At 51.4% G+C, this 20,822-nt stretch overlaps 2 protein-coding genes across 2 annotated transcripts; both read left to right on the top strand.

Moving 5' to 3' along the window:
• Positions 1–1,937: 1,937 nt before the first annotated feature.
• LOC128943987 (argininosuccinate lyase-like) lies at positions 1,938–8,927 on the top strand. The gene is made up of 16 exons (XM_054287038.1): positions 1,938–2,024; positions 3,709–3,903; positions 4,001–4,084; positions 4,389–4,445; positions 4,982–5,079; positions 5,243–5,320; positions 5,562–5,639; positions 6,027–6,079; positions 6,281–6,343; positions 6,508–6,622; positions 7,241–7,325; positions 7,491–7,550; positions 7,685–7,768; positions 8,002–8,082; positions 8,175–8,281; positions 8,717–8,927. The coding sequence occupies exons 1-16, from the start codon at positions 2,010–2,012 to the stop codon at positions 8,865–8,867; spliced, it is 1,404 nt and encodes a 467-aa protein (XP_054143013.1). The 5' UTR covers positions 1,938–2,009; the 3' UTR covers positions 8,868–8,927.
• Positions 8,928–9,847: 920 nt separating this feature from the next.
• Positions 9,848–20,737, top strand: GUSB (glucuronidase beta). The gene is made up of 12 exons (XM_054287046.1): positions 9,848–10,075; positions 11,638–11,826; positions 12,719–12,900; positions 13,302–13,444; positions 13,658–13,845; positions 14,536–14,688; positions 15,158–15,336; positions 15,995–16,141; positions 17,180–17,264; positions 18,709–18,885; positions 19,314–19,449; positions 20,517–20,737. The coding sequence occupies exons 1-12, from the start codon at positions 9,848–9,850 to the stop codon at positions 20,672–20,674; spliced, it is 1,965 nt and encodes a 654-aa protein (XP_054143021.1). The 3' UTR covers positions 20,675–20,737.
• The last annotated feature ends 85 nt before the right edge of the window (positions 20,738–20,822 follow it).

The following is a 20,822-nucleotide window of genomic DNA, read 5'->3' as shown; positions in this document are numbered from 1 at the left end:
GAAATAACAAAGGTGTTGCCTCACCAAGTTTGGGGCAGGGGCTGCAGCACTGACAGGACAAACTGTCAGCAGCTAAATCTGCAGCCAAAGTACCCCAGGAGACACAGAGTGCTTGCACCTTTGGAGCATTTGTGCTTTTAACACATGGAAGAAGGATCAGAACAGCAAAATTCCCTTTTACCAACTTCTCACCACTCAATCTCTCCTTATTCTGCCTTTAAACAAATCCATTCACTTGGCATTTAAACAGCACATTTCAATTACCTTTCCACAAACCTCCTTTGTGTTTGCTCCCTTCCTTCCTGCTGTGTTCTTGTCTTGGCCCATGTCTCACTCTCCACACTGGTCACCTGGCCAGGAAATCATTTTTGCACTCTCAGCTGCCAGGCTAAGGGAACAAGAAAGCCACAGGTAATACCAATACTCAACACTGCAGTCAGAAGAACAGAGATTTCCCCCTCACAGTTCTTTTTCCTTCTATAAACTTTCTTGATCCATGCCACTCCCCTTATTTTTTCTGTTTGTATCTTCTGGTTCCTTCTCTTCAGATCCTCAGCTGGACAGATTTTCTCCTGCTCCCAGCAGCAAAAGTCTGGCATTGTCTCTCATTAAAGGAAAGGGGAAGCAGCAGACTACCACATTTCAGTCTCTTACCTAATTGAGTAGTTTACAGTTACTGGTACTTCCCATCCATCCACCCTTTTCTTAAAATTGTGAAATATTTCAGATTGGAGGGGCCTGTGGAGCTCCACAGACATTACAGAGTGTGGTCCATGGTGTCTTCAGACTTTCACCATCACCCTCCTCTGACTCATTGGGATTTGGGTTTTGGTCTCAACTCCCTGCTCATTACAGGCCACAGGAAGGTGCTTGAGCCAGGAATTCACTCAGGCTGATTATCAGCTGGGTAGTTCTGGATGTAAATCTCGTGCTCACCAATCTTCCAAACCCTCAGCAATCTCCTGTCAAAGCTGGAGTGGGGACATCCATAAAGGATGAATGTGAAAAAAAAGCATTAAAAGTGAGGGACTCCAGAAGAAGGAGGAACCTGGCAACAAAATGGTTCAGAGTTTTTCTCAGTGTAGACAGTGTGATGGTGTGTGCATCCTCAAGCCTGCAAGTCTGAAAGAGAAAAAGAAATAATCATGGGTGGAAATGTTTGAGAAGCAGTAAAATAATTGATGGCTACATAGGGAGTGTGAGCCATGTTCCGGATGGACACTGAGGGCACTACACGGGAAATGCAGCTGAGAAAGGACCTTGTGGGGCCGCCAGAGGCAGCTGGGTGTCACCGGCAGTGTCCTGCTGCTCCAGACAAGGACCCGAGGACCTGAACTAGGCTCCTTCCCAGCTGTATGACACCAAGGCTGGTTAAAGGCCAGCAAACCCCGACAGGGGACAGGAAAGCGGGGATGCCATTCCTGAGCGTGCTGTGCGGCACAGGGACAAGCCGTGCCACTGCACAGCAGGACCGGGAGCGGGGCTGGCCCGGGGACTCCCCGCCCCGGCGGGCGGGACCAGCTGCGGGAGCGCCGGGAGCGGAGCTGGGACCGGGACCGGGACAGGGACCAGGACTGCAGCTGGGACCGGGACCAGGGCTGGGATCGGGACCAGGACTGCAGCCGGGATCGGGACCGGGGCTGGGATCGGGAACAGGACTGCAGCTGCGATCGGCACCGAGACTGGAGCTGGGATAGGGATTGGAGCTGAAATCAGGATCGGGACAGAGGGGGGATCGGAACCGGAGCTGGGGTTGGGATCGGGACCGGAATCGGGATTGGAGCTGCGATCGGGACCGGAGTTGGCATCGGGACCGAATCTGGGATTGTGACTGTGACCAGGATCGGGACCGGAGCTGGGACGGGGACCGGGATTGGAGCTGGGATCGGAACCAGGAGTGGATCTGGGATCGGGATCGTGACTGTGACCAGGACCAGGACCAGGACCGGGACCGTGCCCGGAGCCGCCCCGCAGTGTCCCCGGCCCGCAGTGTCCCCGGCCCGGCCGCGATGGCAGCAGCCGAGGTGAGCGAACTTTGCTTCCCGGGGGTGTCGGGGGTGCTCAGCCGAGCGGAGCCGTCCCGGGGCCTCCGCGTTCTGTCTCCTGGCAAAGGCCGATCCTTGTGCCTGGGGCTCAGGCACTTCCCAGCAGCCTGTGTAAACAAACACTGCTCGGCACAAAAGCTGCGTTTTCAGTTTCCTTCCCTGCCCAGACGTGAGCCGGCATCCTGGCGAGTTCTCTTTCTGCTCTCCACATCGCTGCTCCACGTTCCAGGCAGTGTTTGTCATTTCCAGGCTGCACAGCCACTGCTCCAAAGAGTCCTGGAGATGCCCAAAATGAACCTTTCAGCTTTGATTTCTGGATTGTAAATGTGTACATTGCAATGTTTCTGCTGACAGCCTTCCTGCTTTGATGGGAAGCTTTAAATACCTGGGTACTCCTGGTCCCCAGTCAAGCGCTGAGCCTCTGGAATGACCTCTAATTTAGCATTCACTTTGCTCCTGGGTGCACCAAATGAGTGTTGAGGAGCTCTAAAACTTCTTTTTCAATTCTGATTCCCCTCTCTGCCTTCCCTCAGCTTTCTAACAAAGCTGCATTTTACACATGGCTACACCTCACTTCTGCAGGCTCTCTCCTGTTGTCCTTTCAGGCACAGGGACATGGAAACAGTCACCAGGGAAAACATTTTAAGTGTTTTGTCTGGCTGGTAAAGCCCTGGCACTGATCAGCTTCCAGCTATCCTGCCAGCTCCTTGCTGTCCATGGTAGTTATAGTGACCAGCCTGAGAAGAAACTTGCCAGTGGTGTCTAAAAAATCAGGTAGATTAGTAATTATCCACTCTGCAATGCTGCTGTATTTAGTCCCTTCCTTCAGGTGTCCTCCAATTCCTTTTTGTGCCTGGTAGCACTGGAAAGTTGCTTTTGAAATCTTGGATAAATTGTCTCTGCCCAGGTAAAATTCTTACCCACTTCAGTGCAAGCCTGGCAGAATGAAAACTACTTGGGTTGTCTTACCTGAGCAAGAAAAAATCTTCTGAGCTGACACAGCTCAGGTGAGGCCAGGCAGGCTCTGAATCACTGCTGGAGAAGCTCCCACACAACACACACCCCACACACCCTGCTGTGGGCACAGCTGGAACCCTGCACGGCCTTTGGGCACTGGCTGAAGTGGGTGACACATTCCAGGGGCTGAGGTCACCACAGGAATCCTGGCTTGGATGGGAAAACTCCACTTTTGTTTCTGTGAAAAAAGAGCCCACAGCTCTTTGTCAATCAAAGAAGAATCTGTTAGTTAAACAGCACCCAAAAGGATTTAGAGGATAATAATTTCATTCTAATCCTACTGACTGCTTAGTTTTCCCTCCCTTTACAAGGCCTCAAAACAGAAATCTGTGCTGGTCTTGCATCTTTCCCTGATACCAATTTCAAGGACTCCCAGCAGAGTCCTGCAAATGTAAAATATCTTGGAGGGTTCCTGGGCCAGACCTCGGAGCTCAGGGGTAGATAACATTGACAATGATGTGTTCTCCAGCTCTTCAACCACTTCCAGAGGTCCTAAAGTCCAGGGGAATTTCTGGTCAGTGCTGTCACACTGAAAGGAGCTGAACATGGGCTCTGTATCAGATAAATGGACCACAGGATGTTATTTACTGCAACAGGATTTATCTGGAGTCATTAGGCCTCTTTAATTGGCTATTTTCTCTCTCAGGGGAATAAACTTTGGGGTGGAAGATTCAGTGGAAGCACAGATCCCATCATGGAGATGCTCAATGCTTCCATCAGCTATGACCAGAGGCTGGCTGAGGTGGACATCCAGGGCAGCATGGCTTATGCCAAAGCCTTGGAGAAGTCTGGGATCCTGTCTAAAGCTGAGCTGGAGAAGATCCTGGGTGGCCTGGAAAAGGTATTTATTCCTTCAGAAACTGTCAGGTGAATGGATGAGAGCAGCCTCCCTGGATTTAATAACTCCTGTGGCTGACTGGTGTTTGTGCTGTTTGCAGATCTCTGAGGAATGGTCCAAGGGAGTGTTTGCTGTGATCCAGACTGATGAGGACATCCACACTGCCAACGAGCGCAGGCTGAAGGTTTGGCTCCTCCAGCCTCTTCTTCCTCATCCTCTGCCTGACATTCAGGCCTTGTCCCTCTGTCCCTCTGGGAAATCCCTTTAGAGCTGCTGGCACTGAACCCCTGGGGCACAGCCAAGGTCTCCAAGCCCCTTTTGTGGCACTGTACAAGCCCAGAACCCAAAGCTGCCCTTCCCCAGAGCACATCCCATGGTTCCTCACAGGATCCTGGAGCTGAGTCCCTTGCAGGCAGGCAGATGTGCTCCTGTGCATTGTCCTGTTCAGAGCACAGAGATGCTGACAGAAACCCTGCTCTTGTCCTCAGGAGCTGATTGGAGATGTAGCTGGGAAGTTGCACACTGGCAGAAGCAGGAATGATCAGGTATGGACAGAATCTTTTCTTCTCCTCTTGTATTCCTCCACCTCAGTTCCTTAATTGAATATTTTTATGCCATCTCTCTCATCCCTGACACACTCCAGCCTGTATTCCCTTTAAATTAATGATGGCTTTAAACTAATGATGCTGCAGTGACTCATCCACCCAGGGGAGTGGGATCTGCAGGGCTGCATCCTGCTGGTAAAAGGCCACAAAATTCCACTGGAATCTCTGAAAATCTCCAGAACCCCTGACTCTGCTGGCTGGGTGCACACATCTTTCAGGATCAGGATGATCAGCTTGTGTTGGTTGGGAATTTTCTATTTCAAAGTCCACTGAAAATCACAGATTTTGCTTCTGTCCATGGAAAGCAACAGCAGCTTTCACAAATCAGTGACCAGGAATGCATCCCACAGGAGGATTTCCCTTCCCCTCACACAGAACCAGGAGCGGATAACGGTGCCAGGGGGTTCTGCTGAGCAATATTTGGGCACTAAATCTGTCCTGTCGTGCTTGGCCTGGCTGTGGCCAATCCCCCACAGGTTGTGACTGACCTGAAGCTGTTCATGAGGAATTCCCTCTCCATCATCTCCACACACCTCCTGAGGCTCACTGAGACCCTGGTGGAACGTGCTGCCATGTGAGTCCTTTCCCTCAGTCCCTGTTTTCCACAACTGTGGCCTTTTGGGGGCAGAACACTCCTAGGCTTGTGTGACTGTGCAGCTGCAGGGTGTCCTGTGCAGGGAGTTCCAGACCTGTCCCTGCTGTCCCTGCTGCTCACCTCTCTGTCCTTTCCCTCCCAGAGAAATCGATGTGATCCTGCCTGGCTACACCCACCTGCAGAAAGCTCAGCCCATCAGATGGAGCCAGTTCTTGCTCAGGTGAGCACCTCCCACCCTCCCCACCCTCGGGGCCCTGCTCTGCTGAGGGGACACCGAGGGGTGGTGACAACCCAGAGGGAGCTCTGCAAACTGGAACAGGAATTCCCTGTGTGGCTCTGACCAGCTGGGAATCCAAACATGGATTGGACAACTCCTGTTCTCCATCCTTTGGCCATTCTCATCTCCTGGAGTGGGATATCTCATTTCCATTTTCCAGCTTCATCTCTCTTGTCCTTCCCAGCCATGCTGTTGCTCTGACCCGTGATTCTGAGCGCCTGGGAGAGGTGAAGAGGAGGATCAATGTCTTGCCTTTGGGAAGGTAAATTTTATTTTTTATTGTGATCCTCAGCCATCACTTTGCTCTGAGATAAAGACAAGAGGGAGATCTGTCCATCCTCTGAGCCATTGAGGATTCCATAGACACTGCAGCCCAGTTTGCCTCTGCAAAGACTCTCAACATAGAAATATTTTTCTATTTCTTGAAAATCAAGGATTACAAGGCTTCCCTTAAGCAAATATTCCTGTTTGGGAGAGAAAATCTGGTTTAGTCCAGAGTTCGGGGTTTGATGAGCCTCAGACCACACTGTGAAATCCAAGTGAACTGGGGGAGGGAAATCTTCAGAGAGGTGTCATCACTAGAGCTCAGTTTTGGCTGGATATCAGTTTGGATATCATGGGTGACTTCTGGTTCTTTCTCCCCTGGCAGTGGAGCTCTGGCTGGAAACGCCCTGGGAATTGACAGACAGCTGCTGTGCAGTGGTAAATGTCATCCTGGGACTACTCATAACATCTGGGATTTTGGGAAGCATCAGCACATTGTCCTAATGTATTTTTGGATGTGTTGCAGCACTTGAACAAGGGGGTGGTGGGTAATGAATAGATAAAAAGTCACCTCCTGTGGTGCATTCAGACTCCTGCCAGGGCCAGTGCAAGCTCCTGTGTCCATCCCCTTCCTTGCAGAGCTGGACTTTGCTTCCATCAGCCTGAACAGCATGGATGCTGTCAGCGAGAGGGACTTTGTGGGTAAGCACAGCCAAAGCTTCCAGCACGGGGGGGAACCAGCTCCTGACACCTTTCCAGTTCCTTTCCTTAATAAAGGACTGAAATGTAGGAACTAAAGCCCCAGTCAGGGCTCCCTGGCTTGTCCAAACACCTTTTCCCCTGCTGATCTCCTGCCTTCCCTGCAGTGGAATTCCTCTCTGCTGCCACCCTGCTGATGATCCACCTCAGCAAGATGGCTGAGGATCTCATCATCTACAGCACCAGCGAGTTTGGCTTCCTGACCCTCTCTGATGCCTACAGGTGGGTCCCCGCTCTGGGCAGGGAGCTCCTCCCTCAGCCTCTCCTCCCCAGCTGCCCACGCTGGGTGAGGCAGTGCTTGGGCTCTGTCTGTGCACGAGGCTGACCCAGCACCAAGAGCCTGGCACAAAGGCAGCCCCAGGGTGAATAGTCCTCAGCAAAGGGCACTTATTTGTCATTCTCCTAACTCAAATCAAGTCTGTGTTCAGCCCAACTCCTGCCCGGGACCTGCTGGCAGAGAGAACTTCCTCCTGTGCTGGGAATGCTGCCAGAGCCCTTCCTTGACTGGCTGGGTTTGCAATCCCAACAGACTCCTTGTCTGCAGGGTGGCACAGCCACAGCCCTCCCTCCATGAAGCCACACTGACACTTAGTCTGATCTGCTGATATGACCCTGGAAGGGGAGTCCCCTTTTAAGTTTCTATGTGAGAGGTGGGATTGTGTGGGAGCTCTAGACAAGGTGCAAAATCAAAGAGAACTCAGTCAGTTCACTGATTTCCTTCACCCTAAAGAGGAGCACAGTGAAGAGAGTCGTACCCATTGCTGTTGTAGGGCTGGGTCAGTGCTGATGAGTGTGTATGGATGAGGGTTTTGCTCACCAGTGCACTCCTGTCCCTCCCAGCACTGGCAGCAGCCTGATGCCTCAGAAGAAGAACCCCGACAGTCTGGAGCTGATCCGCAGCAAAGCCGGGCGAGTGTTCGGCCGGGTGAGCCCCAAAGAGGAGGAGGAGGGAGAGGAAACTGCTCCTGTTGGGGCTGGACAAGCTCCTTTTTCTTTGCCTTTTCTTTGTAAAGAGCTGCGGGTCCTGGAACTGCCCTGGGGCTGTGCTTTTCTCTGTGCTCACTCCCTGCCTCTCCTGTTCCCTCTGCAGTTGGCTGCAATTCTGATGGTCCTCAAAGGACTCCCGAGCACCTACAACAAGGACCTGCAGGTAGAGCCCTTGCTCCTCTCCACACCATCTCTCCTGCTGGCTGGAGGAGCCAGCAGAGCAGGGCTGCTCAGCCTGGGGGGTTTTGGGCTGCACCAGGCTGGCTCAGAGCCATTTCCATCCCTGTTCCACCACAGGAGGACAAGGAGGCTATCTTTGATGTCGTAGACACCCTGAATGCTGTGCTCCAGGTTGCCACTGGAGTGATTTCCACCCTCCAGGTAAGGATTCTTCTCATCCTCTCACTATTCACATTATCATGGTTCACATTCTGTGAGTAGCACAGCTCCAGATTGTTCCTCTTCAGTGCCTCACCCACACTGCTCATTTCGGTCCCTCTGCCCGCTGCTCAGAGCATTCTTTCAGAGCTCCAGATGAATTCCCCTCACCCTGCCACTAACATGCCCCAAGGAGGAGCTGATGGTAACATGTCCCTGGGATCCTCCTCCTGCAGATCAACAAGGAGAGCATGGAGAGGGCGCTGAGCCCAGAGATGTTGGCTACAGACCTGGCTCTGTACCTGGTTCGGAAGGGAGTAAGTGCCAGAGGGAGAGCTGGAGCTGGGATTTCTGTGGATGCAGAGGAACTCAGCTGAGTCCCCTCTGCTCTGTCCCCTTCCCCCTGCAGATGCCCTTCAGACAAGCCCACGTGGCCTCTGGCAAGGCCGTGCAGCTGGCTGAGACCAAAGGCATCACCATCAACAAACTCAGCCTGGAGGAGCTGCAAAACATCAGGTTTGTACCTGTGTTATTTCACTTCCCTGCACAGGCAGGGCTCAGCCTCCCTGATCTTCCTTCCCCAAAGTGCCTGGGCCGAGCAGCACCTCAACATTCTGAGGTGACAAAATATCCCTGAATATCCCAGCTGAGATGTCCTGAATATCCCAGCTGCTCCTGCTGGGGCTGAAACACTGGAGGGGGACAACTCCAGCAGGGTGGAATGGGCACGGGCATGGGCAGAAGCTCTTGGGTGGGTTGGGAGACACCTCTGCCCTGAGCAGGAAGCCCCCAGAGGGGTTTGGCTCTGGAGTTCCTTGGTGAGCTGATGTCAGGCAGCAGAAGCTCAGGAGCGTTTCCCCTGGGGAAAAGGCTCCGTGCTCGCTCCCTCAGCCTCTGCCCAGGCTCTGGGCACGGGGAGCAGCCCCCTGAGAGCCCCCCCTGTGCCCCCAGCCCCCTGTTTGGCAGCGACGTGGCGCAGGTGTTCAGCGTGCTGAGCAGCGTGGAGCAGTACACGGCCGCGGGCGGCACCGCCAAGAGCAGCGTCTCCGCCCAGATCGAGCAGCTGCGGGAGCTGCTCAAGAGGCTCAAGGAGCAGGCTTAGAGTGTGGGGAGAGATCCCGTGCCACTGGTCTGGAGTTAATAAACACTGAAGTATCTATAATTCACTGAAATTCTGCTCTCGTGTCTTGCTTCTTCAAGAGTTCACCCTCCCTCTTCTCCCCCAGAAGCCACCAGTGCTCCTTTTGCCATTTCCTACAGCTTTTAACCTTCACACTTCAACAAGTGACTCTGAATATAAATAGAAGTAAGCAAGCAGGCATTAAAGAAATAACCAAGAGTAAGCAAGCAACAATAATAAACATAAGCTGCGCTTAAGGGGAGGTTTAGGTTGGACATCAGGAGGAATCCTTCCCAGAAAGGGTGACCAAACATCAGGACGGGTTGTGCAGGGAGGTGGAATCACCATCCCTGCAGGTGTTTAAGGGAAGAGTTTATGTGGCCCTCAGTGCCCTGATGTGGGTGCCAGGGGCTGTTTGGTGCCTTGGTGACCTCAGAGGCCTTTTCCAACCGAAATGCTTCTGTGACAAATAAATAAATAAATAAATAGTGTAAATAAGTAAGCAAATTAATAAATAAGTAAAAGTAGGTGATAAATACATTTAAAACCCTAAGTAATAAATAAGAAGGAGGGGAGGGGAGAGCAGGGGAGCACTCGCCTCTCGATGAAATCCAGCGATCCAGGACAGAGCCTGAAAGTTCCTGGAGGCGCCTTCACGCCGGGACACTGGCGGCTTTGTCCGGAGGCGACAGTGGGACAGGACCCGGTCACTGTCGAGCTCTGCAGTCGCTCATCGCGCTGGGGCGGGACCGGGACCGTGATCGGGACTGTGACAGGGATCGGGATCAGGATCGTGACAGGGATCATGACAGGGATCCGTATCGCGACAGGGATCGGGATCGCGACAAGGACCCTGACCCGGCGACCCCCAGCCGTGGCCCCGCCCCTCTCCCTCAGCCGTGGCCCCGCCCCTCTCCCTCAGCCCCGCCCCTCTCCCTCGGCGGGCCCTGCCCACAGCCAAGATGGCGCAGGCGGGCGCAGGCGGCGGCGCGGCCGGTCCGTGCCCGCTGCCGGTGCTGCTGCTGTTCCTCCCGGGGCTGGCGGCCGGTTCCGCCGGGATGCTGCAGCCCCGGGACACCCCCTCCCGCGAGCGCAGGGAGCTCGGCGGCCTCTGGAGCTTCCGCGCCGATCTGTCTCCGGGCAGGGACGCCGGGTTCGCGCAGCGCTGGTACCGGCGGCCGCTCCGGCAGGTAGCGGGGAGCGGGGCGGGCGCTGCCCATCCACGGGCACGGGCTGCGCTCCTTCCCCTCAGAACCGGGCTCCGGCCCGCTGCAGGGGCTCCTCTTCTTTCTTCCTCTTTTCCTCTTTCCATGTCTTCTTCCCCACCGGGCTGCCGTTCTCCTCACGCTGACCCTGCCCAGCTTGTTCTTGAGGCAATTCCTAATTAGCAGCTGACCCTGTGCTGTTTTTGAGGCATTTCCTAATTAGCAGCCCCTGATGATGCCCCGGTGCTGTTCCGAAGGCAAACACCCTTTGAATGAGCCCCATTCACCTCCAGGAGCCTTGCACAGCGCTGAGTTTCCAGCAGCACAGAATCAGCACAAAATGTGCCTGGAAGGACACTGGGAATTGTTTATTACAAAGTTTCAGAGTGCTGGTGGAAAAGTTTTGGTGTGACTGAAATGTGCTTGGAAATAAGTGCATTACTTGACAGAAAAGAGTTAGGGAGTTTATGTATAAAATGGATAAGTTGTTCATTATTTCTGTTTTTAGCCTTTTGGCCGATTTTGTTGCTGGATTGTGGGAGGAGAGAAGAACTGAAGGGCACTATGGAGGTTTTGCAGAGGAGAGGAATCCTGAATTATGTCCCTTCAAAGAGAGGCTTAGATGAGTGCACTCAACCTGTTTTAGAGCTCAGAGAATCTCCCTGAAGGACACACAGGTTCTGGCCAGCCAGGCAAGGCTTTTCCTGCATCAGATATAAGAAAAATCCTCTTGCCCACCCAAGGATTCTCCCACTAGGATTTTCTGATTGGGGCACTGGGCTCTGCAGTGGCAGTGCTGAGTCAGCCACGCACATGATGCCCACCCTGGGTGCCCAGACCTTCCTCATTCCATTTCCTGAGGCTTCCTCAGGAAAGGAGAAGGTGCAGAACTCCTTTGTGCAACGTCCTGAGTGCAGAAAGTGCTGAAAATGAACAGCTGTGTTTGGCAACAGCATCTGGATTCCTCAATATTCAATGTATTGTAACACTGCCTCTCTCTAATCTTCATGTTGGAATAAGCAACTGAATGGATTCTGTTGTAATCCCAAGGAATCTCTGTGGTTTCATGCAGTGAGAAAGGCTGGGCTGATCTCAAACAGTCTCCATGGAGAGAAAAATATCCCAAAATATCCATTACTGCCCAAAATATCTATTATTTTGTTACACATTTACTACAGCTCTTAGCTAACAAACAGCACCACAACCCCCACGTTGCTCTGGAACTGTGCAGGAAAAAATTCCCACTGAAACAACAACCTGGGCTTGGGTTTTGCCAGAGCCATTAATGAAAACATTTCATTGTACAGCAGGAGGGAAGTAGAAAGGAGCAGCTGTTTCCTCTAGGAACAGGCAGATTCCTGTACCTGGTGCTAATCAGGGCTTGTACAGGAGCTGTGAGAGATCTCAGCAGTTTTTAAACAGCTTTTCCCAAGTATTTCCCCTTGGCAAAGGCACTGTAGGGCTGTCACTGGAAGGGGACACCTCCAGTAGTAAAATTCCTATTTTTAACCTCTCTGTTCCTTCTTTTCCCACGCAATTCCTGCCAGAGCGGGCCTGTGATCGACATGCCGGTGCCTGCCAGCTTCAACGACATCACGCAGGACCCGAGCCTGGAGAATTACATCGGCTGGGTGTGGTACGAGAAGGAGGTGCTGCTCCCCCTGCGCTGGCTGCAGGGCCAGCCCGCCCCCAGGGTGGTGCTGCGCTTCGGGAGCGCCCACTACTACTCCATCGTGGTACGTGCCTCGGGGCATCGGCCCTAAATTGGGGACAATTATTGCTTCCTAAACCAGGCTGGACTAAAGGCAATTTTATGGTTTGTTCAGCAGATCCATCCCTGCTTCTATTTTGCATCCCCTGCCGAGCTCGTGCCTGTTTTTCCCCAAGCAAGAATGAATTCCAGTTTCTCTGATACTGCAGTTTTGGGGTTGGTAATTAAACATTTCCTGACTGATGGATCTGCCCCATTAATTTAGTCACCAATCCCATCTGCAGTTTTGGGGTTGGTAACTAAACATTTCCTGGTTAATGGATCTGCCCCACACTGTGTTGTGGTGATGTTCGCAGGGGTCTTAGGATGAGAGAAGAGATGAGAATGTTGACTCCATGTTTCAGAAGGCTTGATTTATTATTTTATGATATATATTATATTAAAACTATACTAAAAGAATAGAAGAAAGGATTTAATCAGAAAGCTGGCTAAGAATAGAAAAAGAATGCTAACAAAAGCTTGTGACTGAGACCGTTCAGACAGCTGGGCTGTGATTGGCCATTAATTAGAAACAACCACATGAGACCAATCACAGATGCACCTGTTGCATTCCACAGCAGCAGATAATCAATGTTTACATTTTGTTCCTGAGGCCTCTCAGCTTCTCAGGAGGAAAAATCCTAAAGAAAGGATTTCTCATAAAACATGTCTGTGACACTGTGTCCCTCAGTGACACTTGGTGGGACCCAGACCTAGCTCCCAGCAAAGGGAATCCCTCAAAGGTCAAGGTTGACCCCTCAAAGATCTTTGAGGATCAAGAGCCCTGGTGTTCCTCATAACTGAGCTTCCCTTCCCCATGCTCTGCTGACCCCAAAATCCCACTAACCCATTTTTTTTTTGTGTGTCTTTCCTTGCAGTGGGTGAACGGGGTGCAGGTGGTGGAGCACGAAGGGGGGCACCTGCCCTTTGAGGCTGACATCAGCAGCGTGGTGCAGGGCAGCCCAGGCTCCCTGTGCCGCATCACTGTGGCCCTCAACAACACCCTGAGCCCCCACACGCTGCCCCCGGGCTCCATCCAGTACATGGCTGACAAATCAAGGTGAGTTCTGGGCTGTTGTACTGCTGGGATCATCCCAGGGGTGTGGAGAGGGGCAGTTTGTTCAGCTGCTGGTTCAGAAGTCCCTCTGTGGGGTTGTCTTTGTGGAGGATTTGTTGGTGGAGCTGTGAGGAATCAGCAGTGAGTTATTGCATCTGTTTTGTGCCCAGATTGGGTGATTTGCCAAGCTGAATCCAGGGCAGGATTGAGAAGCTTGGATTCAGCTGGGAGCTGCAAGTACCAGCTCTCCTGAAGGATGAAAATCTTTAACTGCAAAATCCTTCAGTGTAGCAGCTGACAGACAGGTCCAGCCTGTCATACAGATATTTTCCATGATAATTTTGCACTACCTTCAGCTGTGTAGTGAAGTGTAATGCAGCCTTGCTCCTGTCTTGCTCACTCAGGTACCCCAAGAACTATTTTGTGCAGAACACCAAGTTTGATTTCTTTAATTATGCTGGGATTCACCGCCCAGTTGTGCTGTACACCACTCCTGCTGCCTACATCGATGACATCACTGTGACAACCACCTCATCAGACAGTCTGGGTAGGTGCACTGAGCTCCCTCAGGCTCCCAGTGGAGGTGCCAAGGGCAGCAGGGAGAACATCCTGCTCTAGTCTGATTGAATTTGTTTCCTAGTGGCTTTTCCTGAGGCTGAATATCCTGCTCTAGTCTGATTGAATTTATTTCCTAGTGGCTTTTCCTGAGGCTGAGCTGTCTCCTGCAGGCTCTGATTGTTTTTTGTTTCCTCTGAGCCAGCCAGGGTGCAGTACCAGGTGTCAGTGGTTGGCAGCACTGACAGTTCCTTGTCCCTGAGTCTGCGTGACCAAGAGGGGAAGGTGGTGGCCACAGGTGATGGCCCAGAGGGAGAGCTCAAAGTCCTCAACCCCAACCTCTGGTGGCCTTACCTGATGCACGAGAACCCTGGGTACCTGTACTCCTTGGAGGTAAAGTGCCATTTCCTCCTCTCTGGGTGTGGTTGATGGGGTTAAGGCACTGCCATATGGCCCAGCCTCTGCCTGTGTGTGTGACCAGAGTGGCTCTGCTAATTAAGCACTGATCAAATCAAGCTTTGGCAAGGGGCTGGCAGGGAGAAGGGCATTCCTGGAGTGTGCTCTGAGCTCCTGACTGAGGGTCCATCCATCCCCTCTGGGGAGGTGATGAGTTAACAGCTTGGAGCCTGGCAGATGCTGTGGGAGTTATGGGCAGTGGTGATGCTCAGGTGCAGAAATGAGGGAGGATGAGCTGCTCTGATGTTCAGGTGCAGAAATGAGGGAGGATGAGCTGCTCTGAGTTTCCAGGGGCTCAGGGTCACACCTGGGAGCAATGATGTGGCAGTCATTGCCTGGCATCAACATGCAGGGCACAGAAATGGCCTGGAGGGGATAGCATGGGGAAAAGACACTGAAGACTTTGGGATGAACAAAAAGGGTAATCCAGGGGCTCATTCTTTATCCTTCAGCTTCCATTTGTATTTTTGTTCAGTCAGACCCAGCTCCCCCTGAGCAGCAGCAGTGAGGAGCAGGCTGTGTGCTGAGGGCTGGGAAGGGATGTGGGGCCACAATCTCCCTTCCCCACAGGGGAGGGAGCCCTGGGCATCCCTGTGAGGGTCCCTCCTGTTCCTCCCTCACGCCCAGGTGAGGATGCAGGCCCAACTGGACGGGGCCCTGCTGGAGGACGTGTACACGCTGCCCGTGGGCATCCGCACCGTGCACGTCACCAGCAGCCAGTTCCTCATCAACGGCCGCCCCTTCTACTTCCACGGGGTCAACAAGCACGAGGATGCAGATGTAAGTGTGACACCCATGACAGGGCCACCTCAGCTCACACTGCTGCCCAGGTGGCACCTGTGCTGCCTCCCCTCCCCTCTTCTCTCACACCCTCCTCCCAGGCTAAGCACTAAGGGGACACCCACACCGTGTCTGGTCCTGCCATCCCTCAGGGCACATGGATGTGCTGCTGGAGACACTGAAGCATCTTCCAGCACAGCTTTCAGCCAGACGTGCTGACAGTCAGTCAGTCTGCTGTGAGGGTGGGGAGGCCCTGGCACAGGTGGCACAGAGAAGCTGTGGCTGCTCCAGTTGGACAGTGCTTGGAGCAACCATGGCAGGGGTGGAACGATAAGAGCTTTAAGGTCCCCTCAACCCAAACCCCTCTGACTGTGTTAGTGGCTGTCGCGTTCCCCACCCTGGGCAGGGCTGGTGCTAGATCAAGCAGGGAGGCTCTGTTCACAAGGGCTGGTTGCTCTTTTCTCCCCAGATCCGTGGCAAAGGCCTGGACTGGCCCCTGATTGTGAAGGATTTCAACCTGCTGCGCTGGCTGGGCGCCAACTCGTTCCGCACCAGCCACTACCCGTACGCTGAGGAGATCATGGACCTGTGTGACGCCTACGGCATCGCCGTCATCGACGAGAGCCCGGGGGTGGGCATCAAACTGCTGTAAGAGCTGCCCTGCCCTCGCCCCTCTGCTCCCCTCCCAGCTGCTCCCAAGGGTCCCTTTACTGCTGTTACATTTCTGTGCTCAGTGCTGATAATGGGAGTACTTTGCTTTGTTTGGAAATGTCCCGTTGCGCCACCGTGGTGCCTCATGGTGTTGGGCAATGCCTCATGATGAGGGCACTTTGCCACATTTTGCTACATGGCTCCGTTAAAGAGCCCAAACCATGGCCCTGAACTGTGCAGTAAACTTTGGGGAAACAGGGCAGAAGCCATCTTTCATTTTTTAAGATTTTTAAGCTTTCTGACGTTGACATTTTTGTAGCGAATTTTCTCACCCGCTTTCTGTAAATAACTCATTGTTTTGCATTCCTTTATGGAGGAGGAGAAATTTGATGGACTGTTAGTTTATCCAGTGTCATTGGAGAGGTGGCACTGTCACCCTCTAGTCCACTGTCACTTTTGGAAAACTATAAATGTTGGGGTCAGAAAATAATCTTCCCTTTATTTCCTTCACCTGGAGAGCAGCAATGTGTGCTTGTGTTGTGTCCTATAGTGACAGCCATCCTCAGCTCTGCTGTGCTGAGTTTTCCCAGGGAGATGGATGGATTTCCCAGGGAAGTGGATGCATTTTACACCCTCACCTCCTTCTGTTTTCCAGGGAGAGCTTTGGGAACAGGTCCCTGCAGCACCACCTGGCAGTGATGGAGGAGCTGGTGCGCAGGGATAAGAACAGGCCCTCCGTGGTCATGTGGTCAGTGGCCAACGAGCCGGCCTCAGAGCTGCCCCCAGCTGCTCACTACTTCAAGTAAGTGCCTCTGCTCCTCATCTTGTGGCAGGTAATGCCTCTTCTTCCTTTGGGATGGCACAGAGAGGTAGTAAAGGGAGGGTAGGCATTTTTTGGGAACATTGGAGCTGAACCTGTGGATGCAAACTAAAATGGAAACTTCAGACTAAAATGGAACTGCTGCACGTGTGGAACTGATGCTCAGAACTGTCCCAATGTGTTGGTTCAGAGCCACCACGACTCCACAAAATTCCCAGGAGTCCACTTGGTTTGAGCATCTCGAGCTGAAGGTCAAGTAAAGTCAGACCTGGTGAGAATGGAATGTTCCTTGTTAGCACTGGAAGATGAGCTGCTCTGATGTTCAGGTGCAGAAATCAGGGGGGATGAGCTGCAATCCTTTGAGATTTCCAGCAAAGCTGTAACATAACTGGCCTTTCATTGTGAACACAAAGTTCTGCAGTCAGTGGTGCTTATTTGTCCTGTGGCTTCCCACTTCAAAGGCACTGCTTTGAGTCCCTGCAGCCCCCTTGGTTTGTTTCTAAAGAGATTTAAGCTTTGGGTAGCCCAGAGGCAGCTGGAATGGGCAGCAGAGTGTCCCTGGAGCTGAGGTGCATTAAGAGAGATCTGGGAGTTTCATTCTTCAGGAGGTTCCACCACCCTCCTGCAATGCCAGGCCAGCAGCAGAGCTTGGCTGTCCCATTCTGCCCCATCTCCCTCACTCAGGGTTTCCTCAGAAACATCCAAATGTGGCACAGGGCCTGAGGAACACATCCCAGGAGTTGTTCAGAGACTTCCCATTGCCCTTTTTACAGTTTTGTCCTCAAACTCAACTGTCCCTCCACCTCCTGAGCTGCTGGCACCACCCAGGTGCCTGTGCTTGGTGTGCTTCCCTCTGCTCCTTCTCAGGTGGCACTTGGTGACAGATATTCTCTTTATTTCACTCAAACTCTGGCTGCTGGATCCAAAGCAGCTCAGTCTGGGGGGTGGAGGGACACAGGGGAGAGGGGGCTGTGCTGCTCCCTGCTGTTGTTGAACTCTTGCTTTACTGTTTGCAAACAGGACAGTGATAGCTCACACTAAAGCCCTCGACCCCTCCAGACCAGTCACCTTTGTGACAGATGCTAATTACGCTCTTGATCATGGTGTAAGTTTGCTTTATTTTCTAGCTTTCTCTTTCTTTTGTTTTTTAAATTCATATATTTTCTCCTCACTTGTTTTACACTCCTTTCCCCCCCCACTCCTATCTAAATTTGCTGGAGATATTTAGCAAGGAAAGGCTAAAAAAAATTATATTTTTGTTTCTAGTAGAAATCACCTTATCCTGTAGTTGTAGTCCAGCTGGAAAAAAAAAAAAATATCTGTAAGAGAGAACAATTCTTTGTGTGCAGGATTATGGCCCTGGATTCCATTAATATTGCCATGCTTTGCTATGCCATTGATTCTGTTTACTAATGCTCAGGATTTTCACTTGCAATTAAGCCAAAGCTTAAACCTCTTTAAAATGCTCACAACCCTTGTGGAAGTCTAAAGGAAGGAAGCTTTGCTTTAATTCCTGCTTTCAACTGCTCTAGATCTTCTTTGGCAGATGTCTCTTTGTGTTGAATAATCTAAAAGCTCCTCCAGCTTCACAATTAAAGCCCTGGAGCTGGATAAATAATCAAAATTCACTTTTCTTGGATTTTTGAGCCTTTCACAGCATGGACCAAGGATTTTTAACACCTGTATTTGTTTCCAGGGTAGATCCTTGTACAATAATCACTTCTAGCAGGTGAGTTGGTGCTGCCACACATCCCTGATCCAGGTTACACTTTGGATTTCTTCTCAAATATCCTCTAATTAGCAGGAATGGCTGCAACTCTGAGGTTTTTCCTCCCCACCCCAGAAAAAAACCCAAACCTCTCATGGTTTTAAATCTGAGGGAGCCCAGCAGGAATCTGTTTTTGATATCCCATTCCCATTTTGCTCAGCTGGAGGAGCTCAGGCAAACAATCCCAGAGAACAGATCTCTCATACACTGATGTGATATTAGAACTTTTTTTTTCTTTTATTACAAAACATGTTAAGAGAACATTGAACAAGTTACATACAACATCACTTTATTTTGAGGGGGCTTTGTGCCCTTTTATCACACTGTCCATGTGGTAGAAATGGCAAATAACTTGCAGAATGCTTTAGTCTTAGTATTGCACCATTGATGCACAAAATTTAGTTGCTAGTCAAAATATTTGACCACTCACTTGATAATCACATTCCAATACTCAAAAAGAAAAAAGTACATCTAAATGTACCAGCAAGCCAGAGACATCTTGGAAACAAAAAAACTTCTAACAAACCTGAGAATGAAACGTGTGATCTTGTCTAACTCTTTGCTGTGACTTCCTAATCTGTAAGAAAAATGCCAAATTAATGCTGTTAGCTTATTAAATTTATCCTTTTTTCTGGGAAAGAGATTATATTTGGAGAGCCTGAGTGATGGGGGAAACAATTAATTCTATGTGTAATAAACCCGGATTCCATTAATTGCACCCAAAGGAGGATTTAGATTTACAAGAGAAGGTTGAAGAGCACTCTCACCTTGTTTTTTGCAGGCTCCCTATGTGGATGTGATTTGTGTGAACAGCTACTTCTCCTGGTACCATGACCCAGGCCACCTGGAAGTGATCCCACTGCAACTCACAGCCCAGTTTGAGAACTGGTACAAAACCTACCAAAAACCCATTATCCAGAGTGAATATGGAGCAGACTCAGTGCCTGGGCTGCACAGTGTGAGTGTTGTGGTGGAAACAGCTCTTAAAGGCAGAAAATGGGAACTGGGAGAGGCTGGCACCACTGGGCCTGGCTGTGCTGGGAGTGTCCAAAAGGCTCCAGGATTGGGATCCTGCTCCACCAAAACCAGAGAGCTCTGCCACCCACTCTGTCTGCTACAGAGGCCTCCAAAATCTGTCCTTGAAGTGCTAAAAATGCTGAAATGAAAGCAGACCCTGGAGAAGGGAGGTTCCTGGTGCTGTCCCATGCAGGGGGTGGCACTCCCGTCCCTGTCATGACAGAGGCCACCAGGGGAATTCCCCCTGGGAGTTGTGTGTTTGCTGATGGTCACAGCAGCCAGGTTAAAGCAGCACAGGCAGCCCCAGAGCTCTGGTCAGGAGTGTTCTGGGTGGGATTGTTTGTGCCCTGAGCTCTCTCCTGGCTGCAGGACCCCCCCATGATGTTCAGTGAGGAGTACCAGCAGGCCCTGCTCAGGGAGTACCACTCTGTGCTGGACAAGAAGAGGAAGGAGTACGTGGTTGGGGAGCTCATCTGGAATTTTGCTGATTTCATGACCAATCAAGGTGAGATTTTATTTATATCATAAACCTCTCCATCCTCCCTGGGAGTTTAGTGGTTGTGCCACACAAACACTGTGCTGAAGGGTGGGAAAAAAGGCTCTCTCAAACCAGGTTTTGTCACAAAATCCAGCATGCCCAGAGCCAAGAGGGAAGGTCCTGCCTGTGTTTAATTGCACAGATGCTCCCAGGAACATGGGACAATGCACAGGGGAAGCTTGTGAGGACCCAGTTGCTCCTGATTTTTGGCCACCCTCAATTCAGAGCTTCAGGCAGCTGTCAGGGACATCTCTCTTGCTTCCAGTGTCACCTGCAGCTGCCCTGGGAACAGAGCACCTGAAATAATCACAATTTACTTGGTAGAGGTTCAGCAGCAGAGGAGCAGATGCCACACTGGCACACAGCTGGCTCACCATGACACCCCATCCGTTATTAACAGATAAGTGCAGTCACAAAGGAAGGGAAATTCCCTAATTCACAGAAATGAAACGAACACAACTCAGATCTAACAATGAACCTGTCCTGCTTATGCCAGCTGCAGTGGGTTGGGGTGGTGAGCAGTCAGGGAGAGAACAGCACTAAAATACCCTGCAGAGCACCAGGACAGGCATTGGAAAGCTCAGTGATGGCAGTGCCCAGAAAAGCAGCATCAAAAAGGACTGAGAAAATGTAGACAAGGTGAGACACAGCTTCAGTTCCAGGCTCTCTACCTGTTGCAATCCTTTTCTCTAATTTCCTGCGAAAACTAAAACAGACAGAAAGGATCCAGACACCACACAGGACAGTGAATAGTCACCACCATTTCCTCCATCCAATCTGAAGGTGGAGCCAATCTCCAGCAGATAGAACCCTGATCACTGGGCACACCCCAGTGCATGTCCCAGCCCAGCAGCTGTAAATCAGGAGCTGCAGCTGCATTGCCCTGTCCCATCCATGGCTCCTCTGACTGTGCAAACAAAGTGCAGAGGTCCCTTCCACATGGCCTGATTTAGTCCCTGCACTGTACCAGCTCACAGCAGAGCCTGGTTTGTACATTTCTGTATAAATTTCTGTATTTTATAACTTCTCTGCAGGCACCACCCGAGTTCTGGGCAACAAGAAGGGAATCTTCACCCGGCAGCGCCAGCCCAAAGCAGCCGCCTTTGTCCTTAGGGACAGGTACTGGAGGATTGCAAACGAATCAAGCTGTCTTCCTCCTGCAATGACATCACATTCCCTCTTCCTAAAATGAAAACAAAGGGTTTAGTGGCTGGGGATGATGCTGAACTCGGTATTAAATCTCTGTTTAAATAAGTTCTATGCCTGATTCAAGTCTTGCAAGTCCAGTGCGATTTCTAGTCCACCTGAAGTAGTTACTGTGATGCAAAGCAGATCAGAAA

The sequence above is a fragment of the Melozone crissalis genome, unplaced genomic scaffold, assembly GCF_028551555.1.
Source record: "Melozone crissalis strain CALT ecotype California unplaced genomic scaffold, PUWL_Pcris_2 ptg000057l_1, whole genome shotgun sequence".
NCBI classification, from domain to species: Eukaryota; Metazoa; Chordata; class Aves; order Passeriformes; family Passerellidae; genus Melozone; species Melozone crissalis.
Note: the sequence above shows the minus strand (reverse complement) of the source record. Positions and strands in the feature narration are given on the sequence as shown.